Source organism: Polistes dominula, unplaced genomic scaffold (genome assembly GCF_049000335.1).
Source record: "Polistes dominula isolate Pdom_NZ unplaced genomic scaffold, Pdom_raw_medaka contig_23, whole genome shotgun sequence".
NCBI classification, from domain to species: domain Eukaryota; kingdom Metazoa; phylum Arthropoda; class Insecta; order Hymenoptera; family Vespidae; genus Polistes; species Polistes dominula.
In genome coordinates this window covers 5481887-5497711 of record NW_028300963.1, presented here as the reverse complement: position 1 = coordinate 5497711, position 15825 = coordinate 5481887, and the positions used below count along the sequence as shown (strand labels likewise).

Here is a 15825-nt window from a genome sequence, read left to right as displayed (position 1 = left end):
CGCACGGTGAAAATGCATCACCGATCCGATATAGTATAGTACTCGACGATCTAGATCTTCGATTTTCTTCTAAGAATATATCTTTGGTTAAATCCTTCTAACACACGAAACATATACCCTCTACCCATAGGATTTCAATTTATTCATCTAACAATTTCTTCTATCTTTGTACTTTTGTTATGTTTATATTTCAAATAACAAACATAAATGTATTCACCAATTATTTATGAGTATCCGATTATGAAAACATTTGAAAAAGATATTGTGAAATTAATTAGTGTAATCTAGAGATCCTATAGGAGGGATGCGCCATGTACAGTCAACCCTCCTATAACGCGGTACTCTCAGAACGCGGTTTCCATATAACGCGGAGCTGAAAATGCGACAGCCCTCCTATAACGCGGTACTTTCAGAAGGCGGTTTCCATATAACGCGGAGCTGAAAATGCGACAGCCCTCTTATATATATATATATTATATTACAATACTGTAAGTAATATTCTTCATTTGTTCTAATATAATAATAATAAAGTAATTATTAACCCTAGATTTGCATCATGTCAAACACGAAAGAAACAAGGAAAGGGTTAAAAAGAAAGTTTATATCTCTTGAAGATAAAATCGAAATTCTAAATCGTTTAGAAGGCGGGGATTGTATTTCAAAGTTTTATTGGTTCTTGATAACGCTGGTTGCCACAACATACAACTGGATCATCTAAATGTAAAAATTGTCTTCCTTCCTCCTAACTGCACGTCATTAATACAACCTTTGGACCAAGGAGTCATTCAAACTTTAAAAATGTATTACACACGCCAAGTTTTCCAAACCATTTTCGACAGATTAGAAAGTAGTGAAAATAAAACCCTTACTCAAGTTTGGATGGAATTTTCTATTTTAGATTGTATTAGAACCGTGTCATCGGCTTGCGCGGAAATTAAACCATCAACGCTTAATGCGTGTTGGAAACCCCTTTTACCTGAAATGGTTCAAGCAATACAAGATGATTCTACAATTTCATTCCCAGTTACAGAAATAGTAAACATTGCTTCTCGTTTAGGCGATGAAGAATTTACAATAAATCATCAGGATGTAAGAGAAGAACTCGTACTCGGGGAAGAAACTTTAGATGAGGATGAACTGATGGATTTAATTGATGCACCCACCTCAAATCCATTGGTAAACGAAAATAAGGAAAACGAATGGGTGCCAAATGTCGATTTACAAGATGTGAAAAAAGGGCTAAATTTGGCTAAAGAATTAGAACTCCATTTCATTGAAACTGATCATTCAACGGTGCGTAGCGCAAAGTTTAAAAGAGAGTTAAGAAATTGCTTAGCTCCCTATAGAGAGGTTTTAGTGGAGTTAGAAAAAAAAGCTACAATCGAAAACCAATGTGAAGATGAGCCAAGTGAGGAAGACATTTTGCCTATTAAAAGAAGACGAGTTAGGCGACTCATATTATCTGACAGCGAGGATGAGTGTTGAAAGATTAAATTTTACAAAAGTCTTTCTTGTTTTTGTTGGAAAACAGTTTTTTAGTTTAGTTTTGGTATCATTTCTTTATATAAACTCTTCAATTCAATAAAAATAATTTATAATTTATCTTGTCCTTATTGGTCTCCATAGAACGCGCTACGAATTAGCCTGGTTTGTACGGTTAAATCAGAGTTTCTTATAGCGCGGTTTCCATATAACGCGGTACGCACTCACCGCGTTATAGGAGGGTTGACTGTACATTGCTGGGGGACCGGAACTCGATTTTGCGCGCGAATGATTTAAACATTGAAATAATTATGAAATAATGAATTGCATCAAATATAGAAAAAATGAACTATATTTAATGATAATTAAAAATTTATATTAAAATAGAATAGGTTACATGAAAAAATTATTATAAATTCAAGCGGTCCCCCAAAATTTGGTCAGCCAATGGCACATGAGCTGAATATGAATGACGCATCCCTCCTACAGGATCCCTAGTGTAATCTAATGTGATTAGAAAACAAACAAAAAAAAAACAAAAAACAAAAAAGGAATAAGAAAATTGTGACCTCGAATGTAAAGTGTAAGGAAAAACTATAAATTTCAAATTGAAGTTAGCCAAGTAAAATAATAATTTTATTCTCGTAATTTTTCCATTATTCTCAGACTAAAGTTCCACTCTATAAGAACGCGTTTCTATATTTGTTCTCTGTAGGAAACACATACAGAGGAGGGAATCATCGATCGGTCAAACGGAAAACTTTCGCCGAGGGTGTAGACACGCTTTCGAGCGTGTGAGACGAACATTAATCTTTAATCGTTTCCAAGAAAATATATTACTGTTTTAACTTATACACTCCTCCTCCCCCCTTTATTTTTTCTACATCTATTTATTTTCTCTACGCATAATGTCCCTCGTATAATTTTCCGTATAATGCGTATTCCTTACAATATTATTTTTTATGTTCCTAATTTCATATAAAAAAAAAAATATATATATATATAAAATTCACTTTGTCAAAGGATATTTTTCTTTCGTAAATATCAAAGCCTCGGACACATTTCACATTTCCAAGACTTATTTGTTCGACCTATAAAACAAAAACTTCATTTAAAAAAAAAACAAACAAACAAATTAAAAGAGATAACAAAAAAAAATAAATGAAACGAGAAAGAGACGAAGTATTTGAAAGTTGATCGAAGATAATATTCCTCCTGTTTTAACGAATAGATCGTCTTTATCTCCATCATCGATGACGCACACACAAAACTGATAATGATAATAATAATAATAATAATAATAATAATAATAATAATAATAATAATGCAAAAAAAACGGCAATAAAATCGGAACCTTTGATACGTAAGAATTAAACGAAGAAATGTAATAAAAACTTGTTTATACTAATCAATGTAATTATATTTCAATATTGAAAAAAAAAAAGAGAAAAAAATGGATTACGTCATAAACTCACCTAGTGGAGTGACCAACGAAAGAACCCCCATGAAGTAAACGCAGTTTAGCGAATAGCACTGCACTAACGAAGGGCACTGCGGTGAGTTCCTCGAGGTCGACCTCAACCGAGAATTCATACTTCTTCTTCTTCTTCATCATGAAGGCCATCTCACCGAGAACCGGCCACTTCACTTTGATCCTGCGTAGCTTATACAGCTCGCCTCTTTCCTCCTTTTTCCAATCTTTTATTTTTTTTTTTTTTATCACTTACTATAGATATTATATATATATTTATATATTATATTTGTTCTCTCTCTCTCTTTTATATATATAACTTTAGTCAATTTGAAACTTTTGAAGAAAATCCTTTGCGATGGATGACTGAAGAAGACAAATAAATCGTTTCGTTTGATTTTCTTCCCTCTTAACTTTTCCTTCTTTCTTTGTATTTATTTTTCTTATCCCTTTATGCAACGGAAAGTGATAGTAGTCGAGGAGGAAAGTCGGTTACATAAACAATAGCGGCAACGGCAGCAGCAACAAGGACTCAAGGAGGAGAATGGTCGTCGAGTTATAAGAACGGGTGGTGGATGCTGCGGAGGATAAGACGACGATTCTCGTCGAAGTTTCATTGCTTCCACTTCCTTTTTCTTTCGATCCCACGCGATCTATGATATTATGACAACACTCGAGTTTCACGACTGACCCTGTCATTTCCGTTTGCCATTTTATTTTCTTCTTATCCTCCCTCCTCCCACCTCCTCCTCCTCTTTCTCCTCTTTTGTTTCTTAATTCCACCTACGAAAAAGACAACGCGCGTGTTAATAATCACAGTTTTTACGTAATTTCTAATACGCAAGACGAATAAAGAAAAAAAGAAAGTAATCGAACAACTTTGTCAATCATCTCGTCGTTATTCGTCGTTATTCGTCGTAATTACGAGCTTTGTATTTAACATGTAACTCGTTCGAAAAAGATCGTAATGAGACACGAACGAGTTAAAGGATTACCTTAAGTAGAAGAGAAACGATTTTGAAATTCCCGCGAGAAAGCTGATTCGCTCGACTTTTAAGAATTTCGTGCTCTTAACGCGAGAAAAAAAAGAAAAAAAAACTGCTAATTTACACCTACTATAAATCTTCCTTGTGTTTTTCTTCTTCTTCTTCTTCTTCTTTTTTTTTACATATTAAAGTACTCTAATTATACTTTTGTAATTGACTTTAAGACGTTACTTTTTTTCTTTTGCGAGAATCCTCCAATAGATAGGACGTATGAGTACGGCGGGATAAATGCGCGGGAAAATTAAAATATAACACATTGACCTTTTATAATAAAAATAAATCCATGTTTACTTACTTTATATATTATTACATTAAATTTGTTCGTTAAATGGCGATAAAATAAAGATAAACTAATTGAAAATACTTATGAAACTTTTGATTACACTTGCCTAGGTATAATTATCAAAATAGTATCAGTTTAGAATTGAAGAAGTCGATTATTCGTGCTATAAATAAACAATAATGAGGATTGAATAGTCTTGTTTACGAGTTTTTTCTTTATCGCGTTATTCTCCGTGTTAAAAAATTTCATTAAAAACTTCCGACGACCTGAAAAATCTAAGAGAAAATACGATATCCGTGGGATTTTATTTACAAGTGAGTCTTTATAAAACAGAAAAGGAGAGTATACAATTGTCTAGGTTAAACGATGTTTAATCTAACGAAAAACTCTTTTTCAATGATCTTCTCTATATCGTTATCTCTCGTTCATTTTATTGTCTAATAATAATTAAAAGGAATTCAATACGATCTTGAAAGAACAGGTGTGCAAACAAAGAGAATACCCTCGATCTTGATTACAAAAAGGATCAAAATAAAACGAGATAAATCATTATACAGGGTCGGACTAAAATAACTTTCATCAAATTCTTTACTTTGATTATATTTCTATGATATATATATCTCTATTGATATATATTTTAATGTAAGATGCGCAATAACAATAATGTTACCATAATAATAACATAAATTAACTATATTAAAGCAGCTGGGGCAATTTAAACGAATTTCTAAAGAAAGTAACTCTTATCTGTGTGGTCCTTTATAATATCACATGAATTTTGTCATTTTGTTATCCTATTAAATGAATAATATTTAATAATAATATTAATATAAACGAAATGTGAAAATACACATGTACATACGTCGTATTATTAATTACAACGAACCCATATAAATTAGTAAATTGATATATGACTAAAATTATTCGTTGACGACGATCATTATCTGAAATAATATATCCTATATATATATAACGTTTGTTTTGAGAAAATTAATATTTGAAATTAAATTCAAAACGCGGTTAAACGAAAATCATAAATTATAGATGTTAATCGTAAGCCAATTTAAAGCTAGCTCTAACATAGAGAACACATTTGTTTAAACATTGACAAGTGAAATGCGTACATCAATTTCTACGTAACCATTTTATTACACATCTCCACGTGTACATATACGTATTATACGATTATTAAACATATATGCATATATATAGGTATATGATTGTTTTTAAAGATCGTGCTCACCGCATGCCTACAATTGCAAACACACTTATGTAATGCGAACAAGCACGATTACGGTAGCATCATCTTGCAATTGATAATGTATTATTAAAATGTATTCATTCTACTTTGGTGAGTAGTTGTGTGAGAAAGATGAAAAGAAACAAACATATCAATCTAGTTTTTTTTCTTAGTCCAATAAAAAATAACATATTACATCGTTTTATAGTTAAAAGTTGGAAAAAAATGATTATATATGACTTAATCTCTGTGTTCTCATTCGTTTTTTTCTTTTTTTCGTTTAAGAGAGGAACGGTGTCGTAGAGGGATTTTCAAGCGGGTAACTCGTTCCCTCGCAAAACTCCAAAATCGTTAATGTGGTATGGAAGGTAACGAGGCGAACCGAAGGAAAACCTGATCGAGCGTGCAACGGCCATCAACAGAGCTAAACGTACACAACACAACCATGGAAGAAAGAGTGCGTTTATGTATACTTCCATGTAATACATATATATATGCACATTATGTTACGTACATGTGTATAAATGTATACGACGGTATGATTTGTATATTACTTTATCTATGTATACGTGATTTAATGTATTATGTATGAGAGAGAGAGAGAGAGAGTGAGAGAGAGTAGCATGCATGAGAAATAAAAATAAAACGAGTTAAAACACAACTGTCCCATGATGGCAGGTGTAGACACTCTCTCAGATCTCTCTTCGTCATAACCTCATCTCACATCCATGTAACTTGTTCTCATTTCAAGATCAAAGCAAATTATTATTTTCTTAAATTCGTACAAAACCTTTTATCGTCGATTAAAAAAGAGAACGTGTACACACAACGAAGAATAGACAGAGAGAAATAGAGTGAAAGAGAGAGAGAGAGAGAGAGAGAGAGAGAGTATTGTTAAACGAAGATGGTCGATGACTTTTATCTATCTATCTTACCTATCTGTCTATCTAACTCTTTCTCTTTTTCACGCATACATAGTCAAAGTTGATTACAAAACAAAACATACAAGTATTGAATATAATTTATCGTAAATAAATAATACTTACAAGAAAAAACGATTAATTGAAATCCAAGTGATATTTATTTCGAAGGAAGCGTGTTTGATTTTAACCCAGCTCGCGCACTGTCACACTTTTCACGTTGATCATCGTTTGCACGAATCGCGGTCTTTTCTTTTTTCTTTTCCTGTTATATTCTTGTTCGCCTTGTTGACGAATAACAATCCTTTGGATAACTCACCAACGAACAGACGAGTTTCTATTTAAAATACGAACGACGAACTGTCTCCGACTGACGCGTACAAACGGATGAAAAAAAAAACTAAATGTACATACGATTGTGTATGAGAAAAAGATAGAACGGACAGAATGAGAGAGAGAAGGGGGGAGAGAGAGAGAGAGAGAGAAAACGGCCTTGTCACATCCGTCGTAAAAACAGCCGTCTACGGTTGACTCTGAACTGACGCGCCTTACGACAAAACCTCGAATGTTCTACCGACGCGCCACCTAACGAATAATCGCTGTAACTAGATATCGATTATTTTCGATAAATGCATCGAAGAAATACCCTTTCGATTTACCGCTAATTTATAATCTTTCCTTCAATCGATTTTTTACTTTTCCTATTATTATCATCTCATAATAATTAACACACATTTGTTATTTGATAAACAATAATCATTTTTCTTTCTTTTTTCTTCTCAAAAGTAAAATTTATTAACTGGATAAATGATTTTTATCTTTATTATACACACAACGAACATTCACCCCCGTGATTCACCCTCATAATCCTAATCAAATCTATAAACATGCTATAGACTTTTAACGTTCAACGAATGGCTACACTGTTTTTCGAGTTCCAATATTACTCGTTTTCCTATTGGTTGATGTTTTTTGTCAAATAATTCAAATATTTGTATATTTGATTTGTATAAGTAATTTCATGAGAATATGATTGTATTTATGAAAATAAATTAGATATTGTATCGAAATGATGTATTAGTCAAATTTGAATGATTGTTTATATAATTGGACAAATGCATCGACCAATCATAATTGAAAATAAGTGAAAAGCGTTGTAGATGGAGCTTTAATAGTATATTTTCTGGAGTCATCGATTTGCCGAGATTCGTTTATAACGATATTTGTAGGGAAGTACGAATACAAGTCGATATCGTTGTTTCCTGTTTGGTCGATAAGTGATCGTGCATCGTTCTTTTCAAAACGAGAAATTGAACTTCGATATCTATAAAATATTTACCGAACCTCTCGTTCTGTGATATCGGTGTATAGACCGCGGCAAATTCATTATCCTTTTGATATCATTTCGACTTAAAGAAGTTGAATTATAATTAACGTTGAAACGTTTCGTCCAAACATGATATTTTAAATTATGCAACTATAGAGGTCCACCATTTTGATACGGATATGAGAATTGGGTAAATAAATGATATAATATAATATATTTACACACAATAGAGAAAATAATCTCCAATCCATACTATGGTCTTGATCGTATCGGATAAGATACATGTGCCGGTAGTTATGCATTTCAAGATATAACCATGGAAACTAGGTCGTCAACAGCGTGTAATACTAGTAAATCTACTGCATCACATGAATCCAGGAGTGAAATGCAAATGGTACTTGCTAAAATGATGGAAGAAAAGCATACGTTTTCTTATAAAAAATTAGTTGTACCTATGTCAATGAGAAGTATTTATTGGAAATATTTTGGATTTCCTGCTACCGAAGACGGTGATATATTAACTAAGATTAAAATTGTATGTATATTATGTAAGACACAAATTGCATATAATCGTAACACTAGTAATTTGCGAATGCATTTGCAAAATAAACATTCTCAAGAGTTGTTAGAATTGGAATCTACTACGCCACCCCGTAGACAAGTTATTTCTCAGGAGGCAAAGGATCGTAGAGCACAGAAAAAGAAAATCAAAGCTGAATTATCATCGCCACAACATATTTATACTACTGCTGCGGATGGTACAGTACAAATCGATGGAGATATTCAATTTGTGACAGATCCAAATATTAATCTATCCAATATGGAAGATGACATTACTCTAGCTCAACCATTGAGAGTGATGATCAAAGGTAGTACAAATATGGGTAATAATAATCAAAATGTAGCATTTCTTATGCCAGAAGATAACACGGTGCATCAATTAAGTATAGACGGTAAAACTTTATCTGATGCTATTGCGGAATTTATAATAATGGACCTACAGTTACCAGAAGTGGTAGAAGGTCATGGATTTCAAAGGCTTGTTGCTACGTTAAGATCACCTTGTGAAATTCCAAGTAAAAAGAAGCTCGAAGAAGAAATAATACCTAAAATTTATGATACTTTTCGTGAATCCGTGACTGCTTCCCTCGCTTGTATAAACAGCGACGTTGGTTTAACCATCGAAGAATGGAAATCTAATTTCAATGAAAGTTTTGTGACAATATCTGTGTATTATCAAAATACGGGTGAAACTTCCCTGGAATATAAAGTTTTAAATAGTTTGCACGCGCCTTCAAACTGGGATAAGGATCAATGGTGTAACGTAATTGATACTTTATTACATGAGTGGTATATTAAAATCGAACGAATAACGGCTGTGGTCATAGCAACGTCTAGAGCAGAGTTGATAGCTGCATTAGGATCTAAAAATTTAACATTGATACCATGTCTCCTTCACACGTTACAAGTTTGCGCACAAGCTTGTTTCGACAATGCAGCAGTGGCTAATATTTTATCCAAATGTAGAACTATTATTGGAGCCATTCCAAATCTTCAGGGTTCTACGGGTATTTCTATGCAAGAAGAACAAGAAGTGGAGGTAATGTTTATCTAGAGGGGTATAATTTATTTTTTTCTTTTTACATATTTATATTTATATTTATATTTCTTTTATATTAAGTCTGAGGAAAAGTTCATACTAATCGATTATCCTGGCATTTGGACGTCCACTCATAATATGATGGAGCAAATTGTAACAAAACGTCATATCATTTCTTCTATATTGGATAATGTAGAAGGTAATGAACAAGAAAGTATCGATTTAACCCCCGAGGAATGGAAAATAATTGAGGACCTTGTTAATGTTCTTGAACCATTTAAAGTAACTATTATAACGCTCAGCGAAGAGAAAATGCCTTTGATATCTCTTCTAAGGCCATTACTCTGGCAGCTTGTGTCATCTCATCTTAAAACAAAAGAAAGTGATAGCGATATAGCCAAATCTTTTAAAGTGTCTTTGTCGGAAATGTTGTTCCAACGATACTCTGATTATAATGTGAATCTTATGCTTCAAATTGCAACATCGTTAGATCCACGGTAAATAACATTTTATATTAAATCTAATCATATATAATCAATTGCAATTAATCATTATCATCAATTTAAATTAACAGATTTAAGCAATTACCATATGCATCAGAAGAAGACAAAGGTATGGCTGTTAATCCTATCAAAGAAATGTTGACTAAGCTAATACAGGCAGAAAGTGGTGACTTGATTAAAATGGAAGATGAACCGTTGAATAAAAAAAGTAGATTATCAGGTATAATATTTTTTATCAAAAATATCATTACAATAATGAATGAAAGAGAAAATGAAAAAAGAAAGAAACAAACAAACAAACAAACATATGTATATCTACAGGTATGGAACTCTTACTTGGTAGTTTGTGTTCAACGAAGAATGGAATACCAGCAGAGGAAAAAGCTAATCTGGAATTAGTACAATATCAATCAGAATCGACTGCACCTCTCGATTATTGTCCTTTGCAATGGTGGGCAAAAGTATCCGCTAAATGTCCAAATCTAGCTAAATTAGCATGTAGGTATAATTGTGTCCCTGCTTGTTGCGCTCCGCCAGCTCGTATTCCTGCAGAAGTACAAGTTTTATATGAAACGAGGCGTGCTGCCGTACCGTCTCATTTAGTCGATAAGTTACTTTTCCTTCACGGCAATCATACGGTTTGATTCAATTTATTTGTTGCTTATAATACAATTTTGAAAATATCAATAAATCAAGCTATTTGGAAATATCTTGTAAATAGAATCAACTATTTTACGATAATACGTGATACGCTTGTTTTCACTTTTTAAAACAAATAATTACGAGAAAATTGCATGCAAAAGAACATCGGATTAATCTTTGAACATTTTTGTTGTTACTTTGTTGAACAAAAGTAACAAAAAAGACAAAAAAAAAAAAAGATTATCGTAGCTTTAATGAAGATACATATACAATTATTATTTCACCAAAGTCTGATGTCTATTTTAATATTTCGTAATAGCAGAAGGAGAACCAAAAAGTATTTGAGGTCGATTGTATTATAGATTTGTATATTTATTCGTACGTACTGTATATATGTGTCGCAATATTAACTATTTCATCGGTTGCAGTAATTACAATACGATAAATAAGGTGGTGTATTTAACAAAAATTACCTTTATAATGATTTAATAATGTCTCGTAAAAATATAAGATTTTTCTAAGATTTATGAACTATTGTAATTTTTACATGAAATCCAGAATTAAAAAGAAAAATACTTCAATATATAGAATCATTATTAATATATAAAAAGATATATATTTTTTGTTTCTATATGTTATCTATACTTTGTGATAAAATATATTAACGTAATTGCCAAAATTGATTATACTAAATATTCAATAAATAATTTCTAGAAAGTAATTTTTAATTTTAGGAAGGAAATAATTTCTTTCTAAAGTAATAACTTCATCAACATTTCCTTGATAAGAATCATCATCTTTCGTTGCGTAAGGCAGCCGTTTAACATTTTCTTTAATAGATAAAATTCTAATGTAAGAATATTTTTATATAGACTATTCAAAACAAGTAGATAAAAAGTACGTATGAAAGAATGAAAGAACTCAGATATTTGTACACAAAAAAAAAAACAACTCCTATATGCGATTAAAATAGTATCACATTCGCGTGTTAGGTTTAAATAATTTATTTTAAATAAATGTTTATATCGTGGCACGTTCATACAACAATAGTGTGTTTAGGATATATTAAAATATTTTCAACCGATCGAATAACAAATAATTTTATTCTAAAATGATATTAATTCGAAATTTTGTTATTTTATATTATATAAATGTATTAATTAAAATCATGATTTCTATATTCTAAGCGACATTAAAGAACAATTGTAAAATAGTAAAAAAATACGTACAATTATAAACAATGAATATTTTATAATGTACGTAAAATACGACTATAAAATCAAATATTACATATTATTGTACAAAATGAATTTTAAGCAGAAACTATTGTTTCAAAGTATAAGTTACATATAAGCAAAGTTTCATTGATATTTAATTAAAAGATTAGTTCAATTAGAAGAATTACGAATAAATTTTAAGAAACTACCAAAATGATTTTGATCTTCGTAGAAACATAAGATACGATTAATTTTTACTTATTATACTACTATTATTATTATTATTTTTACTACTAATCCAAAATGTACAATATATGTATAGATCTATATTTAAGTCCTTCAAAGTAATTTTAAATTTTAATCAATACATGCATATTCAATGCAATTATAAAAAGAAAAATATTTTAGTCTCAGTACCTCATGATTATGAACATTTAAAGCACGATAAATTACCTATTAATAAAAGACTACCTCAACAAAATTGTTAAATATTTTATCTAATAAAACTAAAATCTTCGTTTTAAGTAATAAAATAATAGCAAATTGTAGTCAAAATCGTAATTTATATTAAATATTATCAATTATCTTTTCCACATACACAATTTAATAAATATATCATCACATTATATTTTAGACGATATAAAGCAAATGATAGTCGCATATAGAAAATATTGTTCATCTTCTTCTAAATCATTCATGCATTCATGCCATTTAAGCGATGATACATTCTTCAAATATTTATATCATTCGATATTGATAACATTGTATTAGAATAGAGGACAATATCATGTATTTATTATTTACATCGTTGTACTAATTTAAGCGTTCACGTGTTTTTTATATGGATATAAAAAAAAGTTCCTCCCTCCCTCTCTTGAAAAAAAGGAAAAAAGAATAAATATCATAAAAGACTCAATTGTTTTTCTACCCAACTGGAACCCTCATATAATCTTGGATCCGCAATTTTTAGAGCAGCTCTTTTATAGAAGTAATAATAAAAAACTGCAACTTTATTATGACAATAAAGAAAAAAAGAATTTTTAATTAATAAAATATATACCTTGATCGATTTTAAAACTAATTAAAATTACACACCTATTCTATGAACAGCGTACAAAGCGTGGAATCCTTTGGTCCAATTGTGTGTTAACGGATTAGACCAATGTAATGTAATATGCCACGTATGTAAAATAATACTTAAAATCAAGTATAAAATACAGATAACTAATGTCATACGAAATCGAATATACAACAATTGTATTAATCCAGCCTATAACAGAATTACAATAATCAAGTCAACAATTAGAAAATATTTCAAAATGATTTTCAACAAATATTCTTTATTATTACCTGAAAAATGTATGTAGAAAAGAAATTAACCAAAAGTATGGTAAATCCAATGATTAAACAGAAATCTTGTATACTGTAAAATTACAAAGAAAATATTTCATAAATTTATAGGTTAGCTACTCCTAAATTACGTTTTACAATAAAAATCCTAATAAAAAATCACTTACATATAAAGAACCAGTAAATTGATTGGATACTGCCTAGCAAAACTTCCAAAGGAATTAACACAAATATCAAATAACAAAATTAAATATTGTCCGATTATTATTGTCGTATATTTATTTGCGGTTAAAACACTCATTTATTGTTATTAACTATTAACTGTCAAAATTAAACGATTGATAATTTAACCTATAATTAATATTACCTAGCATAATAAACCTTAACAACTAAATATAATACTGCTATAGATTAAATTTACGCATACACTAAAAGTAAATCTAATCAAATGCATTGTGTTTACTGTTTATAGTTTCACGATTGCCATGGCAATACGCGTAAGGACGAAAAAAGATTACACTATCGATATATAACTATTGTATCAAGTATCGAATTTTCGATGTACTGTGACGTCACAAAGTTTACAAATTGTTCCTGTTGGCATGTGAAAATAATGCGTTTGTAAAAATGTTTCATCAAAAATTATTTTATAACACTGTATTGTCTCAAACCTTTTCTTGTGATGGAAATTATCTCGCTGCTGGAAATATTTACGGTGATATTTCTATATTTGAGTGAGTTTTTTATTTATAATATATGTAGTTTTGTTTTATAGGTTAAGTATATTTAAACTTAACCTGTTAACCGAACGGGACGTATAAATATGTCAAACGTATTGCTTTAAAGCTAAAGGTACAAACCTCTTTGTACTTTATATATAAATAAGCGAAAAAATATATATTTCATAGTCTTTTCATTTATTTTAAGCATAAATAATAATAAATAAATAATACAAAAAGCTACGTAATAAAAAAGAGATCTCCCTCCCCGGTTAACAGGTTAATCAAATAATTGTGTTATTTGTATATAAGTTTTTAAAATATAATTTAAGTAATGTGCAAGTTTTATTATAAAATTATTGTTTATATAGTTTAACTAAAGTACTGACACCGCACAAAATTGAAGAAAATGAATTGCAAGGACCCAACTATCATTTCACTGCGTATCCTGATCAACACATTCAAAGTATGGTTAGTAAGGATAACTTTTTAATTACTGGTACAGTTGGTGAAATATCTGGATGGGATTGGAAAGTAGTTGCTTCTAGTAAAGCTGCTAAGAGCAAACCTTCGTGGGTTATTCAAATTCCAGCAAACAAGTACATCTCTGAAATTGTTTAACAGTATAAAATTGTAAAATGAAAGAGATATTTTAACCTTGCGTTTTATTTCTAGAGATAGTTACGAGAAGGCAGATGTCAACTTCTTAGTGTACTCTAAATCAAATAATATTTTGTATGCTGGTTGCGGTGACAATAATATTTATGTTATAAGTTTAGAAGAAGGAAAAATCCTTAGGAATTTAACTGGTCACACCGACTTTATACATTGTCTATCCTTAGCGTAAGTGTATTTCTTTTTATAGTTTAACAAGTTAACGAATAGAAATAATACTTTTTCTTAATATTTTGGATAATGATATTATTGTAGAGGTAATCAACTTGCATCGAGTAGCGAGGATGGATCAGTTAGGTTGTGGGACTTGCGTAAGAAAGAAAATACAAATATCTTGAATCCACATATGGTAGAAAAAGTATCACGTCCAAAGTTTGGTAAATGGATAGGTGCCGTTGATTTGACTGAAGATTGGTTGGTACGTTATCAGTCTTTATTTTATATACACGTTTTTCTGTCAGCGTTTCACATCAAGCGAATAAATAGTTGTTAAGAAAAGTTAAAAAAAAATACAATAATATTTTTAGCTATGCGGTGGGGGTCCTAATTTATCTTTGTGGCATATGCGTACGATGGAACCTGCCACAGTATTTGATCTCATCGATCAAGGAATTCACGTTGCTCATATCTATGAAGAACGTATCATAGCAGCTGGTTTAGCGCCTCATGTATATCACTTAACTTATCAAGGAGAAACATTAGCTAAAGTGCCAACGTCGAGTAATACAGTTTATTCTACTATTTATCAAGAATTACCACAGAAAGTGCTAAGTATAGCAGGCTCCTCCAACAATCTTGATTTATGCACAAACTTTAATTACAGGGAAATGATTTTAAAATTTGCTTAATATACGTTTTTATACTTACAGAGATACTTCGTTTAACTCTAAATCCTACAAAATAATCCATTTATTTGTTTAACAATATCTTTCCTTTTTTTCCTAAATTATTATAAAAATATGATTTGAAATAGGTGTCATTGTTTATGGAAATCTTTTTGGAGTTCTAGATATATCGAAATAGGATCTTTCAAGGATGATAATCGATTGTCGGGATTTCATATGCTATCTGTTGACTGACTAGCATTGGAATAAACTTTACTGCATAACACCTGATATTAGGCAATTTTCTTACACACGCATAACGAAATAATTTTTTTAGGAAGGAATTAACGTATCACCTCGTGTAAATGTTTTACAATTAGAAGAATTAAAATCTTTTAATGATCTTCCTCGTCTAAATAATAAATATATTATTACAATAATATTTTGCACATCATATAAAATTATTATACAAATGTACAATCATTCCATTGATGTCTCGTCGAATCAATGGACACTCTACGCACGA

The 15825-nt window shown here is 30.5% G+C and overlaps 4 protein-coding genes and 1 long non-coding RNA gene across 7 annotated transcripts in view; 3 read left to right on the top strand and 2 right to left on the bottom strand.

Moving 5' to 3' along the window:
* Nucleotides 1-7004, bottom strand: part of LOC107065737 (uncharacterized) — a 37982-nt gene extending 30978 nt beyond the window's left edge. Inside the window, exons 1-2 of one of the 2 annotated variants that reach the window (XM_015319692.2) lie at nucleotides 6569-7004; nucleotides 2958-3736 (exon numbers count right to left, since the gene is read on the bottom strand). In XM_015319692.2, the coding sequence (XP_015175178.1) occupies nucleotides 2958-3106 (149 nt within the window). In that variant the 5' untranslated portion in view covers nucleotides 3107-3736; nucleotides 6569-7004. The remainder of the gene's footprint in view (nucleotides 1-2957; nucleotides 3737-6568) is intronic. The other variant, XM_089172698.1, reaches the window with a different exon arrangement.
* LOC149032547 (uncharacterized) lies at nucleotides 3745-6590 on the top strand. Its single transcript, XR_016176629.1, has 2 exons — nucleotides 3745-5633; nucleotides 5808-6590. It is a non-coding gene; the product is annotated as an uncharacterized LOC149032547 (long non-coding RNA).
* Nucleotides 7005-7649: 645 nt separating the features above from the next.
* Nucleotides 7650-12647, top strand: LOC107065722 (E3 SUMO-protein ligase ZBED1). Its single transcript, XM_015319650.2, has 4 exons — nucleotides 7650-9369; nucleotides 9451-9866; nucleotides 9944-10092; nucleotides 10194-12647. The coding sequence occupies exons 1-4, from the start codon at nucleotides 8086-8088 to the stop codon at nucleotides 10514-10516; spliced, it is 2172 nt and encodes a 723-aa protein (XP_015175136.1). The 5' UTR covers nucleotides 7650-8085; the 3' UTR covers nucleotides 10517-12647.
* On the bottom strand, nucleotides 12597-13653 carry LOC107065727 (transmembrane protein 138). Of its 2 annotated transcripts, none has more exons than XM_015319665.2 (4): nucleotides 13249-13653; nucleotides 13082-13154; nucleotides 12827-13001; nucleotides 12597-12733 (listed from the first exon to the last, which is right to left on the bottom strand). In XM_015319665.2, exons 1-4 carry the CDS (start codon nucleotides 13380-13382, stop codon nucleotides 12633-12635), a joined length of 483 nt encoding a protein of 160 aa, XP_015175151.2. In that variant the 5' UTR covers nucleotides 13383-13653; the 3' UTR covers nucleotides 12597-12632. The 2 variants fall into 2 exon arrangements, with proteins under 2 accessions (XP_015175151.2, XP_015175150.2); XM_015319664.2 differs by having other exon boundaries at nucleotides 12603-12739.
* A 2-nt stretch (nucleotides 13654-13655) lies between these two features.
* On the top strand, nucleotides 13656-15345 carry thoc6 (THO complex subunit 6). Its single transcript, XM_015319656.2, has 5 exons — nucleotides 13656-13815; nucleotides 14172-14399; nucleotides 14476-14643; nucleotides 14731-14893; nucleotides 15003-15345. Exons 1-5 carry the CDS (start codon nucleotides 13709-13711, stop codon nucleotides 15321-15323), a joined length of 987 nt encoding a protein of 328 aa, XP_015175142.1. The 5' UTR covers nucleotides 13656-13708; the 3' UTR covers nucleotides 15324-15345.
* The last annotated feature ends 480 nt before the right edge of the window (nucleotides 15346-15825 follow it).

Bases quoted from the DNA above. Each gene is read 5' to 3' on its own strand.
- LOC107065727 (XM_015319664.2), bottom strand. From the start codon at position 13,382: ATGAGTGTTTTAACCGCAAATAAATATACGACAATAATAATCGGACAA. The intron at 13,155-13,248 runs GTAAGTGATTTT...GTAATTTTACAG, and splicing joins AATTTACTGGTTCTTTATAT to TATACAAGATTTCTGTTTAA. The intron at 13,002-13,081 runs GTAATAATAAAG...ATTCTGTTATAG, and splicing joins TTTCTACATACATTTTTCAG to GCTGGATTAATACAATTGTT.
- LOC107065722 (XM_015319650.2), top strand. From the start codon at position 8,086: ATGGAAACTAGGTCGTCAACAGCGTGTAATACTAGTAAATCTACTGCA. The intron at 9,370-9,450 runs GTAATGTTTATC...TTTTATATTAAG, and splicing joins AAGAAGAACAAGAAGTGGAG to TCTGAGGAAAAGTTCATACT. The intron at 10,093-10,193 runs GTATAATATTTT...GTATATCTACAG, and splicing joins TAAAAAAAGTAGATTATCAG to GTATGGAACTCTTACTTGGT.
- thoc6 (XM_015319656.2), top strand. From the start codon at position 13,709: ATGTTTCATCAAAAATTATTTTATAACACTGTATTGTCTCAAACCTTT. The intron at 13,816-14,171 runs GTGAGTTTTTTA...TTGTTTATATAG, and splicing joins GGTGATATTTCTATATTTGA to TTTAACTAAAGTACTGACAC. The intron at 14,894-15,002 runs GTACGTTATCAG...TAATATTTTTAG, and splicing joins ATTTGACTGAAGATTGGTTG to CTATGCGGTGGGGGTCCTAA.